At 42.2% G+C, this 19912-nt stretch overlaps 1 protein-coding gene across 4 annotated transcripts in view; it reads right to left on the reverse strand.

Moving 5' to 3' along the window:
* ABLIM3 (actin binding LIM protein family member 3) overlaps positions 1-19912 on the reverse strand; it is a 155938-nt gene that overhangs the window by 24647 nt on the left and 111379 nt on the right. For all 4 annotated transcript variants that reach the window (XM_075274682.1, XM_075274679.1, XM_075274680.1 and 1 more), the window contains exons 3-8: positions 19700-19883; positions 13745-13857; positions 7663-7789; positions 4521-4614; positions 3601-3688; positions 1199-1257 (exon numbers count right to left, since the gene is read on the reverse strand). In XM_075274682.1, coding sequence (XP_075130783.1) covers positions 1199-1257; positions 3601-3688; positions 4521-4614; positions 7663-7789; positions 13745-13857; positions 19700-19883 — 665 coding nt within the window. The remainder of the gene's footprint in view (positions 1-1198; positions 1258-3600; positions 3689-4520; positions 4615-7662; positions 7790-13744; positions 13858-19699; positions 19884-19912) is intronic.

The raw sequence follows: 19912 nt of genomic DNA on the forward strand, positions 1-19912 counted from the left end.
TCTCTGGGGCGGAGGGCAGAAACCCAGCGAAATGACACAGGGCGCAAGTGTGAATGCCCCCTTACTAAAATAATAAAACAGTGGGGGCCACACGGTGGCTCAGTGGTTAGCATTGCAGCCTTGCAGCGCTGGAGTCCTGGTGTTCAAATCCCGCCAAGGGCAAAAAAACCATCTGCAAGGAGTTTGTATGTTCTCCCCGTGTTTGCATGGATTTCCATCCCATATTCCAAAAAAGACATACTGATAGGGAAAAAATGTACATTGTGAGCTCCATGTGGGGCTCACAATCTACATTTAAAAAAAAAATAAAAAAAAAATAAAATAAAACAGTAATTGGGGGGGGGGGGAATCCCTGCAGGTGATGTACTAAGTGCAGTGAATTCTAATGGGCTGGTAGCCTGGTGAAAGTGAATGAGCCTCGAATGATTGATTGGGTGAGGGGGGCAAAAAGCCAGATAAGTTGACGTGTGCCAAATGCGCCTTGAAACAGCGTAACACGTGAGACAAGTATCAAGGAGTGCTTGGGGGAAAACCTGCACTATCACCTCAGTGTGATGGCTGGGGCCTATAAGAGGCAATGGGGCCAAAAGTGACTGCCATTTTGGGTCTACTGTTGACATGCTGAGTCCTGGGTCAATGGATTAGCAAAAGCAGAGCTTCTGAAACATAGTCATCTGAATGTGTTTTATTAACTCTCCCCGTATGCCCGCTGGCAGCTGACTGCCAGGGCAGCTTGCCTTAAAAAAATGTGAATTATGAGTCCATTTATAGTCCTTATTTCTAAAAATGTGTCCTGCTGCCCCTTAGGGATGGGACTTAGAATATGCAAATTTGTATAAAAATTTGCAAAAAAATATAATGCCAGGGCCCCACATGGCGCAGAAAAATACGCAGCGTTGTACAGTCTCTGCAAAGTGGATAGGATTCTAGCAGTTTTGGGAATCAGTTATACCTATGGAAACGTCAGGACTATTTTCACAGAACTCATTGAGTTGAATGGATCAGTGTAAAAACACAGTGCCCTATGGATCCTGCATTCACATGGCCGGGTCTCGCCTTGGTCATATGGATAAGGAGAAAACAATGTAAGTAATTTTTTTTACCATTACCTAAAAAAATAAAGTCCAGGTCATAATAAGAATCTTTTGCTTTAAAAAAGGTGAATAATTCCAGTTATACCAGTGTCCAGTGCACTCACTTTTAGCTTCTTCTCTGCGCGGGCAGCCTGCTTACAGATTGGATGCCATACTTCCGAGCCTGGAGAAAACAGAAATTGCTACTTAATAGGAATAATGCAACATAATTAAATGCAATTTATTAAAAGGGTCAAAAAAAAAGGAACCCAAGAAATGAGATGACAGCAAATGAGATGAAGTGGAACGTACAATCAGACGCTGCTCTCCTTGATCCACACACTGAAAACACATTTCCACAGATCACTGGTACTTAATGGGATATTCGGTACACACAGCAGTATTTGAAGGTCACCTTCAGCATGACGGAGGCTCTCTTGGGAATCCTTGATAATAGCTCTGTCTGAATTCTTTGTTCTTCTGGCACTCAAGGCAAGATGGGGATTTACATTTCTGAAAAGCACTGAGGGGATACGGTGCGCTGCAACCACGGTACAGTAAAAGGTGCTGCAGTAGGCTTCACTAATGTGAAAGCGGAGTTAATAGAAATCTGGCATCCATCACAGCCTGCAGATGGAGGGAATGTGGGGTGCAGCCAAAGGTGACCAACCCACGCCAGAGTATGGGGAATTCAGAATGATAAGCAGATTTATAGACTAGAGCAGCTTTCAGGCTAGAGCTCTATAACACATGTTATGGCCACATTCGGGTCATTAGCTTATATTACTGCTAGAAAATCAGCATTTCTGCAATAAACATTGGGACCTAGAAATGACCTACCAGCTAATCATTTCACCAATGCCATATTCTCAGGTACGTAGGATAACGGTAGTGAGAAATAAACTTTGCAAGGCAGTATCCCAAATATTGCTACAGCTATGAAATCATTGCAGGCCACTAGAGGGCGCCAAAGATACCTTTTTCAATAGGGTTGGGAAATGATGTGAGGTGATGTAATCCGAAATATATTGTTGAGCACGAGGTGTGATGTTAAAGGGGATGTATACCTTTGTGTACAATTTGCTAGCTTTTACCATTGGAGGTAGAACTAATGGAGCCCAAGAGCAGGGTCAGCCGCTGATCACTAGAGCAGAAGGGTCTGCAGTCATCTCAATGCCATGCCCTAGAAGTGTCTACCTAAGTGCCGTAGTTCTAATCATACATGGTGGATCCAGATACCAAAACCATCAAGCCCCCATGTTATACAGTCTCAGTGACAAGCCCACCCTTTATATATTGGCTGCTAATGAATGTATTCAACATTTTTGTCCTTTTTACCAATTATTTCCAGTAGACAAATTTACAACATAACATTTTTTTCAGCTTTACTCGTGAATTACAGTAAAATTCCCGTCTTGTATCAAAGTAATAAATTAAAAAAAGCAAAACGTCCAAACATTTTTTTAATGCAAAATCATAATGTCCCTTGCAGCCGTTTCCCGTATAGGGGAACATGGAGGCCATGCTGTAACTGCAGCGCGCCCAATCTTTCACCATGACACACAGGTTACGAATTTTGCAATGGATCCCGAACTTTGATAACCTTCCCCCCCCTGGATCATTGTAGTAAAATGTAATGAGTGATGACTCCGGCTACCATACATACCAGGGACCTTCTGGGGCTTCTCTGTCGTCACTATGACTACAGGATCTGATGGCGCTCGTACAATGATAAACTCATATAGTGCTTGTAATGCTGAACTCATGTCAAATCCTATATTTCTAATGAAATTGAGCAGCCCCGGGTGCTGTGTGTAATGGTAGTTATATTATAGGACCAAGGTCACACTGGAGGTTTATTCGCATTAAATAATTCAGTATATATTTATCCACATTTTTTCAATCATTTAATCTCCTGGTGTAACAAAACAAGTAGGGAAATATATCCAATATTGGTATATCGAAGGAAAAAATGAGCAAATCTGAGTTGGACATTTTACGTCTAATGCCTGGTTCACATCTGCGTTCGGTATTCCGTTCGGGGAGTCTATATGCATTAAAAAGTGGTTAGCTAAGAAACCACACAGACCCCATAGACTATAATGGGGTCTGTGTGGATTGCGCACGAGACATGCAGAGAGAAAAGAGCTGCTTGCAGGATTTTTCTCTCCGTATGATTCATACGGACACTGAGTAGAAACCACGTGGACCCCATTATAATCTATGGGGTCTGTATGGTTTCTTAGCTAACTGCTTTTTAATGTGTATAGGTTTACGTCAATAAGGTCCATCAGGCAATGTTAATGTCTACTATTTTAGCTGTCTATATGTTCGTTGTTCTGGTTCTGCAATACAATGAATACATTGTCAGATCCAGAGGTAAAAATAGTGTAAGGGCAGGACTCCGCTGCAGCCAATCACAGATGTCAACTCTTTGTGATTACTGAAGCCAGTGATTCTACATGTGATGTCTATCCAATATTAATCTATGGCGGAGTATCACCTTAACGTCAGACACACATCTTACCTGTCAGGTACATTTCCTCTCCCTCTGAAAACATTTGTTGGCAGCGTACACAGCGGGCACATGTGGGGTGATAATGCTTGCCACCTGCCTGAAGACAGAAGATTCCTAGTCAGTGCTATGACTTATAAAACAACATTTTAGGGCTCTATTGCAGAATTCAGGGCTATCATTGGCAACGAGTGCTCCTAGGAACAGGATATGTAGACTATAAGATGCAGGTTATGGGCAGCACATCGCTCTGTGTGATCGGGACGGCGCTGCCAATAATCCATACAGCTAAAGGGGAGAATGTTCCCAGTTCCCACCTGCTCAGTTTGCATTGGCTTTGCACTTCTTCTGGCCGAGATCTGGCAGTGTAATACAGCTGTAACAATGGAACTGTAACTATGGATTACACTATGAATTCACATTGTAAATGCAGCTACAATTTGTAGAAAAGCCAGAAGATCTGCAGTGGGGGTCTAAGTGGTTGGACTGACCATCACATATAAGACATTGATCGCATATCTTAATCCTATTCCATCAATGTTTATTCTACCACCCAGGTCCTTGCATCAATTTTAGACCATGACACAAAATTATACTATTATGAAAAGTAAAAAGCCAAACAGATGACTGTAAAACAAGCATATACGACTGGAAGAAGATTTAGATTTCTTATTGCCAATTAGCGGACAAAGGAACAAGCAAAACATAGCCACATGCTTCTTGGCTTTGGAGAGTGAAATGAATGGACACCCTTTGATGGCTGCAAAGCAATGTGAAATGGATGGCTGGGAAGCAGCGAGCAGTATAAAGTCCAGGGATGACATTTCATCCAGCACACACTGGACAAGTGCTCATTACATGTCAGGATCAGTTACTGGAGACCATTCAGCTGCACTAAGTGGCTGGACTTTGGCCTGTCATAACTCTCATACCTCCAGGACTCTGCCGCTGATGTATTTGTTGCATGTTTCACATTTAATCCCAAACTGAGCATGGTAATCGGACTCGCAGTAAGGCACGCCGTCTCTGCAAGACAAGGAAGCCGTGTATGATAGAACAGGTTTCACAAAGTCAAATGACAGACTACTCGTTACGTACTGTGGTGAAGGGACACCAAGCTCTAGGGACAGCTTGACATCTCATGACATTGTATTTTATGTAATACACTCAATATCCAGAACCATTGCCACACAGCGGAATATAAGCATGGGGATGCTGTAGAGTTATTATAAGCACCAGGACTAGACCCGGGAGCTTCTTGTTCCTGACGGGTTGGCAGAGATCCGGATAAATCGGATAATACATTGCCATATTAAATATTGTAAAAACAGATGAGCCAAGTTCTGGATATATTAAGCTAAGCTTGTTTGTGCGAGCAGATAGAGTAATCTGGTTACGGTCACAGTCTAATCTGAGATATTCATTATGGCTGGGTTATTAACGTGACAGCTCCCACTAATTAGAGACTGTATAATGACATCTGATAGCAGGTCTGTGAAATGGTAGCACTGCCGACGCGCACAGGCGCAAGGCTTTCCCTACACCTTTCAGCGGCGTCTGACACTACAGTCATCCTCATTGTTGTGGTGTCACTAAATAAGAAACTAATCTATCTCAAAGAAAAATCTCTTCCTTCACTTATCACACATTTCTTCTCCTCCCCCTGTAAAGCTGGTGGTTCTCTGCTGCTAGAATCCTGTTTCTCCTGTACCTGCCGACTCACCAACCTCAGTCTTCTGATTCCTTGATACTCCCCACTCCCAAATGGCACCCTGCTTTTCTTCCTATGATATCAGCACTGCCTATAGGGTGCATGCAAAAGGGCCAACCAATTCTTGTGACCCTAACCTGTATATATCTACTCACCCCTCTGCCCTGCTCTAAGCAATGACCTGTCATAAGGTGTTCCTGTAGATAACCTGACATGACCCCTGATCTGACCTTTGGCTAGTTCTTGACCTTACACCTGTCTGCTGTACTGGTCTTATCTGTGGTCCACATTGCTGTTTAGACAATGCCCTTAGTATTCCATAGCTAAGCCAGTTTGGTAGCACAGTTAGACCACAACTCTAGCCCTGATACTGTCCAGCTACCTAAACTGTCACTCCGAATTTACACCAAAAAAACATCTGGAGAGACAAGATGGACTTTCAGCTCAGAGATAGATCAGTTAACATTCTGCTTGTAAAAGTCTATAGAGAGGGGAAGAGGGAGTTAGTGCAGGGTAAGAAAGACACAGACAGAGAGGAAGAGAGAGATATACTACCCCAGGTTCTATAAGGATTTAATCACTCTGTTCTGCTGTATAATAACCTCCATACTGCTGATACTCCTGCTACATCTATATGAGTACACTACAGAGAGTTAGAGGAGCAGGATCTCTTGTCTATTCCTTATGCACCGTATAAGAGACATCCTAGCAAGCGGTGCTTTTTCTTGGTATCATTCTGCAGTATGTGCAACTATTTGATTACGTTTTCTATTTTTTGTCAAGGTGACCAAAAAGAAGCATTTCTGATATGTACATGTAAGTGTACAAATATGAAGCATTCTGAAGGCCAAATGGGCCATAGCCTTTATCACATTTCTGCATTTTACGTACATGTGCATGCAAATTTTTTTGCAGACATCATACATACCCATTAATTTCAATGTATTAGTTCAGACATCAGTGTTTTAAGGCCAGGGCCCCACAATGTGAAAAGGTAGCGTTTTGTCCGCTGCATTTTATAGTACCTGAAAAGTAGATGTGATTCGGCTAATCCCATCCATACATGGCAGAAAAAAATCTGCAGCAGGAAATCTGTGTTTTCATAAATGCTTGTGTTTTTGAAAATCGCAGCGTGTCAATTATACCTTTGATAATGCAAGTGTTTTATGTATAGGTGTAATAGGGGCAGAAAGTCCGTTTTTTCACTTTCTGCGAAAAACACTGCGGAAAAAACATGATGCGTTTCTGCCGTAGACTTTTCCACAGCATTTCTTTTTCTGCGCCTCGCTACTTGGGCCCTTAAGCTAACTCTGTTTCACAAAAAAACAATTAAAGTTTTTATAACACCAACCTTATACATACACTGATGCGGATGTGTGAATGAGGTAGTGGCCACAGGTGGCGTAAACACTTTGATTCACAATATACAAATTTTCAATAGCAGCGTTTTACAGTCAGAGCAAAGTGGATATGGGATTGTAGCGAGTCTCATACCTACTTTGCGGTAAAAACCGTGCTGCGGGCAAACGGCGATATCTATAACTGGTGTGGTTTTGGAAATCGCAGCATGTCAATTAAACCTACAGAAATGTCGGTGGTTTCCCCATTGAAACAGGAAATCTGCAGAGGACACCTCTGCAAGCTTTCTGTCTAAATCACTGCAGGAAGAACCGCTATGCATTGCCGCCACAGTTTTTCCCAGTGCTTTTTTGCTGTAGGACAGCTTAGTTTTAGGGCATGTTCACACAGCGGAATTTTCATTCCGCGTGTGAACACTTCTGTGCGACTAGCTGCGACAGGATGCCGATGCAGTGCACCGGCATCCAGTTACGGCATTTCGCTCTGGATTAGGCCCGAAGAATGGGCCTAATAGGGAGTGATCCTCGAGCCGCGGACACCGCCGCCGAGTCAGCCACAGAATCTATGGCAAGAGGGCAGCTCGCTTCTTTTTCCCATCAACTAGCTACTTGTTTCATTATCTTTTTTTTGCGGCAGATTCCGCGTCAAAATCCGCGCCAAAAAATTCTGTGTGAACATACCCTTAAAGTGTTACAGCTGTAAAATTGTTTCAACAAAAAACTGCACCTAGATGATGTTCACATCAGAATCTCTCAGTACTGCAGCCTCAGGCTTTGGACTTGAACCCATCTATTATTTATCCGCTTTTGTTTTACAGATTTAAAGTATTTCAAGACCTTTCTATTTTCTGTCAAGGTGACCAAAAAGAAGCATTTCTGATATGTACATGTAAGTGTACAAATATGCCTTTTGTAGGTCTTCTTTAATGTTCTGCTTGTTGGACACGTTACAGGCCGTGGCATCTGTCGCTCTGCCCTTTCATACACCATTTGATCATTACTCACTTGCTGATATACTCCCCAGTCAGGATAATGCCGCATGTCTGACACTTGAAGCAGCTGACGTGCCACTGTTTCTCCAGTGCCAATAGTGACTGTCCATGTTTGATCTCTTCCTTACACCCGGCACAATCTGCATTTTAAAAGCAAAGAAAAAATTGTGATGCAAATACCGCGCCCAGGCCTTGGGTTCACCAGAGAGAACAGGTATGATTTATGAGCATGGTCGCCACTACACTATCATGCAAGCTTTAATTATTCACATTACAGAGCCCATCACTGCGAGCCTTCTAGATGTGCTTTCCTAATGCAGTATTTTGGGCACTGGCAGACACTGACAGTGATGTATTATCCTTTCAATGCTCGCTCCCAAATTGTACAGCGATGTGACACTGCTATATGATAACAAATGATTCATATTAATGCTTTAACTGCTCTGCATTGATACAGTGTATTCTAGCTATACACCCACCATAGAAAATATATATTCTAGCCAATGTGTGTTCCTTTTCCAGATGGATAGCCTTCTAGAAAATACAGATACCGATTCTTCACTGAACCAGTAAATGTCGATTCACAAAATATTTTTTGGATTGGCTTCTTCTGCAGAAACACAAGTCTTTCTGACAAGGATATGAAGTGTTGTTTCTCCACTCCGTTCCGCTCAAAGACAAATATGTTCTCAAGGCTGAATGCCCCGAGGTTTTCTCTTTCCAATTCCAGCAAAGCAATGAGAAATTCCATGTATCTGGCAGTCATGCAAACAGTAGAGATCAGGTTGCACATTGACTTCTGCTCTTTCAGACAGGTTTAGATTCACAGTTTTGGTCCCTATTCTCAAGAAACTTACGACCAAGAAAATGTATGGAAAATATTTTAGGACACATTCTACTGGTTTTAGGGGAGGTTTGTTTGGCACCTATATGCTATATTTACAGTTGGATAAGAAACAATACAAGTATTGTCACCTGTCAAATCTCCTTCATTACAAGGCCACAAAGATGGGTGACAGGTGATGGTAGGGCTATGCAACGAATCAAAATAATTCAATTAATTCGCCGGATTCTGATTTCACCGCAATACTGAAATTACTATTATCCCTATGTCAGAGTCCATGCCTTGTCCGTCCCGGCTGCAAACTATGATCACCAGTTTTTTCACTGTAGTGAGTAGCTGGGTGGTAGGACAAGAAAGCCTGTGTCAAATATATCCAGATCCTCCTTCCTATGTCAGCTCACTGAACTTTTTGAAAATCAAGAATCGCTCATAAGTTTAGGTAAAATCACCAAGCCCTAGGAGATTGTGATAAAGATAATACATACGGACTCTACAAAAAGTATATAAACTATTATTAGTGCTCATCCATACATAGCAAACATAGAGGATACAAACTCAAATATGGAGACCCAAATACAGTATTACTATACAAGGTGGTTTTCAGTAAAAACAAAAGGGCAGATATATGAAGACTCGTAAGTGAGGTGCGCGCTCCACTAGGCCTTGCACCAAGGAAATATGTATGCCAGCTTATGGTGTAAATGACTCCTTCACCATGTCCCCTGACTCCTTCACCATGTCCCGTGACTCCTTCACCATGTACTCAGTTCTGCCACACCTCTAACCATAACATACACCTATAGAGTTATCAAATTGTTGGCCCAGGATACGGTATGGTAAATAACAATGTGACCTTCCTTATCTTGTGTCTAAACCCGGCATAGTCTGAATATGGTGCAAGATGCTAAACATACGTGAGAAAAGTATATGTAGGACAAATGAATCCAAACTAAAGTCTAATATTAGGCAGTCATGTCAGAAAGTCTCATAAGAATTTATTATTGTATTAGTTAGGAGTATATATTGCCAAACCCATTGATTTTGACTGGTTTGGCCAACCATTTAATATGTGTAGGATCTTCATAAGTTCCCCAAACACCTGATATGGGGGTAGATAAGGACTTCAACTGTTTCTTAAGGAGATAAACCACTATCAGATATGTCTGGCTGGAGCATCCTCACCTCTCCCCATTCAATAAACATGCACTGCTCAGCTGAGCTACGCATATATGTCTATGGGGGAAAACTAAAGAATCCTAAGACTTTCATCATAACGTCTTTTGATCAGTTTCTGAAGTCTTTTGATGGCTCCTATTAACACTGTGTAGCTTACATAGATTTTTCTAAATTTGCTCAGATCTGTGGTGTATATCTATAAGTGAATCACACCGTGTCACCAGACCACTGGGGACATGAAGACATTTTCTATACACAAACCTCTTAGGAAAGGAGCTCCAAACAAATAGGCTGCATCAAGAAGGTTCATATTGTATAGGTAAAATAAGCAGGGTGCCTTATGAGATATTTATTCTCTGGCTTCGTGTAAATGTTATTTTTCAGAGAAGTAAAATTCTGACAGCTCTTATCATAAGGAACATTTATTCAGCAGCACTATATGTATATAAGCGCTGTGTATGAGCACGATATTACATGGCTCGGTTGACTTGTACAACAGCCGGGCAGAATCATTATATGTGGTGAAGGTGCCGCTAGGTGTGAAGAGGCTGCTGTCCATGGTCCTGATTTCTTTGCAGATCCACTTGGCTTATGCTGGGCAGAGTATCTATGAACACCTGAGAAGAATATGCAGATCTGTCTTCCATGATGTAAATAGGAAGACAGTGCCTCAGTCTTGCAGCCCAATAGAGGGCGCTCCCTTTAACACCTGAAGAACATATCTGTGACAGCGTACTTAGGTCACTTTGTCGGTACTTCCTCTTTTTGACACTTTTTATTATAATGTAAGATTATTATTACAGTGAAGGTTCATACCAAAAGTATCAAGGGTGTAGTAAACTTCCTGTAGTCTACTGCAATATACATATCATTGGCATTTAAAGAGGACCTTTCATGTCCTCTAACATTGGGGGTATTATATAACACTTGAAAGCTGATAAATTCACCTTTGCTGGTATATTCCCAGGTTGCAGAGATATTGCTGCAGTTTTGGTGAGGAACGCCCCCTTGACAGTATACTTTTATAGTGTTGTATTGTTAGGGGATAATCCCAGTGAGGACACTGAGCTCTAAGGTCGGCCCCTCTGATGGTGCCGAAACTAATGGCTCCAATATCTCTGCAAAGGGGGAAGATACTGGCAAACTGAAAGTGCGTAATGTCAGCCTTCCAGTGGTATATAACACAGCTAATGTTAGAGGATACAAAAGGTCTTCTCTAAAGAGGACATGTCTCCACTCTTGTTATGGTACTTTCCATAAATGTCAAATTCAGAAGTGTCTTTTCTTACAACTCTGTGTTGTGTTATTCCTCTGTTATTCATCTTAGAAATTGAATAATTGAATAAATTGACAGCTGGGTGCAGCGCCGTACCTCCCATGAGATGACCTGAAGCGACCGCGGAGGGAGGGCGGCATTTTTGCTTACCTAAGCCAGTCCAGGACAAGCTGTCCTGGACTGCCTTAGCATCAACGTCACCAAGCGGTAGTTTGGGGAGGCCCAATCTACCGTATTTTCCGGACTATAAGCCGCACATAAAAACCTACGATTTCCTCAGAATTCGTAAGTGCGGCTTATAGTCCGGTGCGGCTTATATATGGATGGAAGCGGCCGCAAAGACTGCGTGCCGCTTCCATACATACATAAAAGGCACCGTAAGGGTGCATTCACACTACCGAACGCCGGCGTGTATCACAGCCGTACACGCCGGCGTTACAGCAGGGCTGCCGGACACTTCCTATTCATTTCTATGGGAGCAGGCATGCGAGCGCTCCCCATAGAAATGAATGGACAGACACTTCCCATTCATTTCTATGGGAGCCGGCATGCGAGCGCTCCCTATAGAAATGAATGGAAAAAAGCAGTCCATTCATTTCTATGGGGAGCGCTCGCATGTCGGCTCCCATAGAAATGAATAGGAAGTGTCCGGCAGCCCTGCTGTCACGCCGGCCTGAAACAGAACGTGAAACTTACCCAGCGGTGCAGGGCGGGCGGGCGGGCATTCAGGCCTCCTCTGCCTCCGATGTTCCGTCCTTCTCCTCCGGCACTCGCTGATAATGGCCGGGGCGCATGCGCAATATCATAATGCTTCTACTGCGCATGTGCCCTGGCCATTATCAGCTTGCGAGCGCCGGAGGAGGACGGAACATCGGAGGAAGAGGAGGCCTGAATGCCCGCCCACCCTACACCGCTCGGTAAGTTTCACATTCTGTTTCAGGCTTTTATTTTAAAACGGGGGGGGGGGGGGGGGGGGGGTAGTTTAACCTAACGTTTACGGTTGGGCTCTATCAGCATGATTTTGCTGATAGAGCCCCTCCTCGCCTGCCGAGCGCTTCCAATAGAAGCGGCTGGCACGCGGGGGGTTAAGCGGCCGCTGGCAAAGTCTGCCTGCCGCCGCTTTCAATAAGATATAATGCGCACCGGACTGCGGCTTATAGTCCGGTGCGCCTTATATATGAACCGAGACGGACTATAAGGCGCTCATGGGCAATGCGGCTTATAGTCCAGTGCGCCTTATAGTCCGTAAAATACGGTAGAAGTAACAGAATGAATGAGAGCAAGCCGATATCTAGGAAACCGTGAGGAATTGATACAGAAAGTATATTGGAAAATTGTACAACTTTTTATTATACAAACAATAACATTTGTCTCTCAATATTGGTCTGAAAGTGGCCAACCCCTTTAATACTGACTTTTCCCACAGAACTATAGATCAGTCTGTTCAGCTCCTCTTGTAAACTGGATTGCATTCTTAATGTGAAAATGGTTCTCTTTAAAATCAATTGTTGCGTAAAAGGAAAATATCACATTATTTAAACCAGATCCCATTTTTCTAATCTATTTTTATTTTCTGACTGTAGATTTTTTATTCTATTAATGTACATGATTATGGGGGCTGTCATCTTGCCTGAGCTTATCCTTTGGTCTGTCAACAGCAATTTAGTGATGCTTTACATCAGTCTCATGGCCATAGGCAGCGACAGTCTGGAGTCCATAGGCAACGCAATCCACTGCTTAGCATCATCCAGATATATAATACACACAGGATTTTCACCCTCTGATTAAAAGGGGTTTATCATTTCAATATTGCTCCATCCATCTCAAACAATCCTCTACGTGGCAGTAGGTGATCCTTAGCAACTGAAAACACACCTCAATATAGTGTACATACTCCCAAGTATAGGTAATATATACTATAGTATACTATGAGTATATATTATACTCATAAGAACCCACTTATCCAAAGCACTCAGATACATTGTATTGTTCACCAACACTGGATCTGACTCATTGAGGTCTAGAAAGGTGGGGGTTAGATATGCTGTGACATCACATAATGTCAGTAGTGAACGCAATGATGGGTCACTGTTAACATCTATATGTATGTTTTAGCACTTTTCTGAATTATTTTTTGGTGCTGGGATATTTTTTTTTTTTACTTGGGGACGTTAACATCTATATGGGTGCTATCTTTTATTGTAATCCTGTCTGTGATGTAAAGGAGGTGACTGATGCAAAGACCCATACAGAATACAGAATAGGCGAGATTCAGTCAATCATTAAGGCTTAGTAGCGACATGAAAAAAAGCGGAATATAATATAATATTAAGATTACAAATAGTGATGCTAAATTCTTAAAAAACTTGTTTAACATAAAAACATCATTTAAAAGAATAGGCCCATTTTATCGTCACATGTTTCCTTTAAGGAGAACCAGTCAAGTCAGGAATATCTTTACAACCACTACTTCAATGATACCAGAACTTTCTCTTTTTCTTCTAACCTCTCCTTTTTGCCCGCAATTCGTGCTGTAAGTTTTGATGCCGGATATTAGTGAACAGTCAAGTGGGCGGCCTCCTGAAATTGATGCGCCATAGACACTGAGCAGTGGAGACTGTCCAAGTGACCATTCACTAAAATTGGGTGCCCAAACTAAAGGCACCAATTGTAGGTGATTGGTAGCAGTAAAAGAAAAAAACTGAGGCTAGTATTATTGAAGTAGAAGCTTTATGTTAGGCATAACACCACACCAATGTATATCTTTCTGAATATCCCCTATTAGAATGCAATACTTACGGCTTGGTCCATGGATCTTGATTGGCTTGTCACTTACTAAAGCCTGGGAACAATTCTGGCAAACACAGTCTTTACCTCTAAACGTCACCTTGTCTCCAATAGGAAAAGGTTTCCTGTAAGACCAAAATGAAATGTTTTATACAAAATTAAAATAAAAGTTGCAAATCGTATCCAAAATGATTCTACTAAAATTGTATTGCCATTGAATATCACATTGGTCAAGTAGTATTATAGAGGGATTGTTTTTTGTTTGTTTCCACTACAGAGAACTTTATGGGGTTTCCTTAAACAAAAATGACCAAAGAGCGGGAAAGTGGTTAAAATAAGAAGAAGTCATATTCATCTGTTCTTCACACTGCTGTTCCAGTCCCAGCTCCTCACTCCTCTGCGTCGGCTTTCACTTCAGGGGCTCCACCAAGGACATCACTCACACTCCAGACCATTATTGGCCTTAATGGTCACATATGGTATTTGGGTATGCCATGGCTGCAGGAACAAACGACTGAGGATCAAGGAGCTGCAGTTGGGGCAGTAGTGAAGTACAGGTAAGTATGGCTTCATTTTTATTTTAACCCCTTATTTTCGTCCTATTGATTCTGCTCCTTGGAATCCTTGTAGAACTGTGGATCTACGGGTGAACGGGTGAACTGTGCATGATGAAATAACTTCACACTTTTGCTATCATTGTCTAAATAAAAGGTATTCCCATCTCCTGAAGTGATGTATCATTGGGATATGTTATTGTTTCATAAGAAGTGAGAGTCAATATTCTGGATCTCACTGAGCTGGGCGGTCTGTGCCCTATAAATTCATGCAATATCTAGAGAGAGAATGGAATCTCATGTCCATGCCATCGAGCATATGGTCAGCCGCAGTTTTATTCATTGTTGTCATGTAGTGTGGAGGAAGAGGGGGCTCAGGATCCTGCACCAGTGATCGGCAAGATAAGACATTTATTACCTACCTGTGGATAGCAGTTATGGGGAAAACCCTTCTATTAAGCATACCAAGTTGTATCCCATATTATTTTATTTGACAAAATGGGGGTACTTATGACATTGACGGAAAAAAGTTTTTAATATCACACAAGTATATAACTTCATTTCTTTCTTGCTGCCTTTCATGGTATAAAATCAATATTCTCTGTCCATATTCACTTCTTATAATAGGGCAGCCGATCTATTTAAGGAACACACTTCGTGGGTTATCCTCACGACTCCAGAAAGCAGGAGAAATGCCAAACCTTCCAGTGAACTGATGTCTTCACTACTGTAATTGGAAACTAATGTAAATTTCTACAAAAAGACTTCCTTTTCCCTTCATCTCCTTACAGTTAAACATCCAGGTTTTGCAAGAGGCTTGTAGGGGGTTAGAGAAAGCTTTCATGTTTTAGTACAGGTTCTCTGGAGTATCTAGGACAACCCAGGGGGTCTTGACAGCTGAACGGTGTTCCATGGATGTTATCGGGGTTTGATTTCTTTTATGAGAGCTGAATGTATGCACAGCTGTTCCACAGAGACGCTTAAAATAGACGGAGCACAGCTGCATTCCCAGCCTCACCCAATTCTGTCTTTCAGAACTTGCTGCTCCCGAGTCATGTGAAAAGCACTTTGTGAACTGCTGAGCTACAAATTACAATTAGATGCCTGTACGCACACGGGTGGCGGCGTTAGACTGCGAGGATCTGTCTGCTCTACGCACCACGTCAGTCCTCCAAGCCATTAATGGTGTTAGTAGGGTGATAGTATGTGCAGCTCTATACTACTATACATATACAGCATGTATGTGTAAAGGGCACACGAAATCTATAGCCTCTGAGCTCATCTGCAAATCTCCATCTAGAAGTTGGCGTGAATTTAGAGGCAGCTGTCCGTTATTTCACTCAGTAAGTATCAGCAGATCTCAAGAAATCTCTGTATTCTGCAAGTGACAGAATAACATTGTGCCATGCCCAGTTAGAACATCTGACAGATTTTGGTCTATCACACCCATTGTACAAATTACATGAATAATAGAGAAAAATTCAGCAAAACAATGTCACACAGGGTAGGCTTTGTTTTAGAAATTCCAAAAAGCCCTATTTCTTTGTGGTGACTGTAAAACGCTGCAGTTTTCGTCACGATTTTGGTAGAGCACTTTTTTTTTTTTACAAGTGAAACACATCTATGTAGTATTTTTCACATGTAAAATCAAGACAGTAGCAAAATTGCATGCTTTTTTTCCAATGCAATTTTAAAGGGATCCAATCATTGGAATCCAATTTTTTTCTCCCTAAGCGTAAGTGGACACGGGGTTTTTTGGACTGGAACCTGAGACAGAGGATGCCTCAGATTCCGGTCTAAAATACAGGTAGCTACGACTGGATGCTGGTGCAGTGCAGTGCACCGGCATCCAGTCACGCACTCCGCTCCAAATGAATGGGCCTAGTTGGGAGGCAGTGTCTTCAGGCGGATGTCGCGAGGCGAATCCGCCTGAAAGAATGAGCATCTCGCAAACGGCTCCCGGAAAAAAGAACTGATCGGCTCTCATTGATTTCAATGGGAGCCGTCTTTTTTGTCAGGATTTTGAGGCGGATACGGCCTCAAAATCCTGACCAAAAAACCGTGTGAACTTACCCTAACACGTAGTAATAGCCTTAAGAAAGGCTATTCTTCTCCGCTCTTTAGATGTCTTCTTAGAGGTCGCCGTTCGGTAGAAATCCAGGTTTTCTTCTGTATGCAAATGAGTTCTCTCGCGGTCCCAATGCTGTGAGAGAAATCTCCAGCGATGCCTCTATCTTCGTCTGGAACGCCTCTCTCCACGTCTTCTTCCGTCCTGGGTTTCAGACTTCTAGGCATGAGAAGTTGACTCTTCCATTGAGCCTCGGGTAGAGCCAACTGCGCATGCCCACAGCCATTTTCTTGTGGCCGCTTACATACGCAGTTGGAACTGCCCGAGGCAAGAGCCCACTGCGTATGCCTGGGATGGAAGAACGCAGGATGGAAGAAGATGCGCATTTCTCTCGCAGCATTGGGGACGCCCCCAGTGCTGTTTGAACACTGAGGACAGCCCCCAGTGCTGCGAGGGAACTCATTTTCATACAGAAGAAAACCGGGATTTCCACCGAACGGCGGCGCGGAGAAGATATCTAAAGATAGGAGATGAATAGCCTTTCTTAAGGCTATTCCTATGTGTCAGGGAGAAAAAATGGGATTCCAATGATTGTATCCATTTAAGTAAAACCTCTGCAGACTTTATGTGATAACCGCTGCAGGAAAAATCACGATGAGTGGCCACCATGGTTTTTCCTACAGCTCTTTTTTGCTGTGGTCCACTACGTGGAGCTTTAGTCTAAAACTTGCCTAATGCTAAAGCCCTACGTAGCAAACTGGAGCTAAAAAAATGCAGCAAAAACACATTGCATTTTTTCCACAGTGTTCTTTATTGCATTTTTGCTGTGTTTTACTTCCCTTATTAAATCTATAGGGAAAACACCAGTCTTTCAAATCTAAAATTGACATGCTGCGTTGTTTAAAAACACATGAATTTTAGAAAATGCAGCTTTTCTGCAGCTCTTTTTTTCTGCAATGTGTAGATGAGATAAATCAGAATTTCTCATTTACTTTGCTGGTACTGTAAAATGCAGTGTTTTTTTCTGCTGCGTTTCGGCAGGCTAAGGCCCCACCTTGTGAAATGTAGGTACGGCCAGGGCCCCAGTTAGCATATACACCATGATTTGAGCACGGCAAAAATTCCACAGCAAAGAACGCAGTGTTTTACAGTACTTGAAAGGTGTATGGAATTCTGGCTAATCCCATTTGCACATTGCAGAAAAAATACCCACAGCGACCAACCGTTGCATTTTTGCAAATCACGGCATGTCAATTATACCTATGGAAAAGCTGATGTTTTCTGTATATTAGAAGCAGAAAGTCCACAGAGGAAAACTTTGCGGACTTTCTGTGAGATGCATTGCAGAAAAAAACACAATGTGTATCCACCCCAGTCTTTCCTGCAGCATTTTTCGTCTACGTGGTGCCTTAGCCTGAAAAATGCTGCAGAAAAAAACGTTATTCTCTGCATTTTTTCATCCCTTTTTAAGCCTATAGGGAAAAGCTGATTTTTTAATCACCACATTTTTCGCCCTATTTGGGCAGAAACTTGGTGGAGCCCATTATAGGTAACTGCTCTTGTAAGTGGATTAGGTTTCCCCGAACACAGGTCTGAACCTAGCGTCAAACTGGCATGCTGTGGTTTTCAAAAATGCAGTTTTTCTGCAGCATTTTTTCCCTGCAATATGTGGATGGGATTAGCCAAAATGTTAATTTGCGGGCACTGTAAAATGCAGCATTTTTTTCACCACTATGAATTCCATTTGTAGCTTTAGACATATTCATAAATCTTTCGTACAGACCTCCATGAATTTCTCACTTTCCATTGTGCCAACATTCTGTCTCATTTTTCTGTGACATAATTCTGTCTCAATTTATCAACTAATTTTACACCATTTTAAACTTGATATACTTTGCGCAAGAAATTCTGCGCCATATTGGTATCCTTCATAAATGTGTTGTAAGTTTGATATCTTTTATCCTCGCTAATTCTAATGCACACTATCGAGCCAGTTGTATTTTTCTGTTATTTCTGGCACACATTGTTGATAAATATGTTACCAGGCACCATAAGCACCATATGGCATAAATGTAGACAGAAACGTGTCAGACTTCTATTAATAAATATGCCCCATTGACTGCAATACAACCAGTGTGAGTTACTACAGTCTTATGGCAGCACACTATCATCTGGACTGTTCATATCATCTTGACCCCATAACAGTATTTGTACATTATGATTTCTGCATTTTCCCGTTGGATTTTTGTTGAGTATGCCAAGAGCCTTCAGTACAGTCAGCACAATATATCAAATTCTGTTGTTTTCTGAATATATCTAATTCAAGGGATATGGACTCTAAGGCTTTATTTACATGAACGCCAAAGACGGCCATATGATGGGTGTTTCCGTAACGGCTGTTACCAACCCTTTTTTAGGACACATTGAATACAAAGTGGCTTTTCACATGTCGTCTTTGTGACCATCTGTTTTAAGGGACTGTTAAAGAATAGAACATGTCCTATTTTTGCTTGTTTTCACAGATCTGTCTATAGGTTCAAGTCTAGGTGGATCTATGAAACGAGTCCCAGATGGATGCAAAATTGCCATGAAAATGTGGACATGTCATCCATTATTCACAGTCATCTGAATATAGCCTAATATTTGCTGAAGTGGTAAGATTGATCAAGATTAAAGGGAATCGGTCATCAGATTTCTGGTGTCCTGTCTATATCCATTCTACTATATGGAAAGAGATGGAAGTTTCTTCCGTCATGTTTTTGCATGCAGGACTTCTACTTCTGTTCCAAAAGTAAGCAGACATGACAGAAGAAAGGGGGTTCCATCTGAATCCGTTAAAGTACTATGATGGATGAGAACAAGAGATATTTAAAACAGTAGTATGGACCGCATGCAATATGCTACCAACATGTAACAATAGCACTAATTCCTGGTACTCATCTGCGTACGGTACTCCATTCGGGGACTCCGCTTAGGGACCCCCTGAACGGAATACTGAATGCATTAAAAAGAGGTTAGCAAAGCAACCAGATGGACCCCATAGACTCTAACGGGGTCCGTGTGTTTTCTGCGCGGTGTCCTCATAACTCCTGCGGACACCAAGTGGAAAACACACAGACCCTATTGTAGCCTATGGGGTCCGTGTGGTTTCTTTGCTAACCGCTTTTCAATGCGTTTGGTATTCCATTTGGGGGGTACCCAAGCATAGTCCTCGAACGGAATACCGAAAGCAGATGTGAACCGGGCCTAAGGAAAGAGAGTCTGTCTAGTTTTATCAGTTTCCTTGACATTTTTATGCAGTAGCAGTCCTTTGTAGGTATGTATGTAACAATACATGTCATTTACCTGCACATACTGCATACGAAACATTTTGGATGATATGTTCTTCCAAGTGCTGAAATGACTTCTCCTGTAATGAAATCTCTGCAGCTGTCGCACCGGGTCCCATAGAGTTGCTGGTAGTCGCGCGTGCAGATATATTCCCCATTTTTAAAGAAGAAGCCAGACTGGGCCAGATCGCAGCCACACACTGTAACAAAAAGTACAGAGCTTAGAAAG

This window comes from Leptodactylus fuscus, chromosome 5, assembly GCF_031893055.1.
Source record: "Leptodactylus fuscus isolate aLepFus1 chromosome 5, aLepFus1.hap2, whole genome shotgun sequence".
NCBI lineage: Eukaryota > Metazoa > Chordata > Amphibia > Anura > Leptodactylidae > Leptodactylus > Leptodactylus fuscus.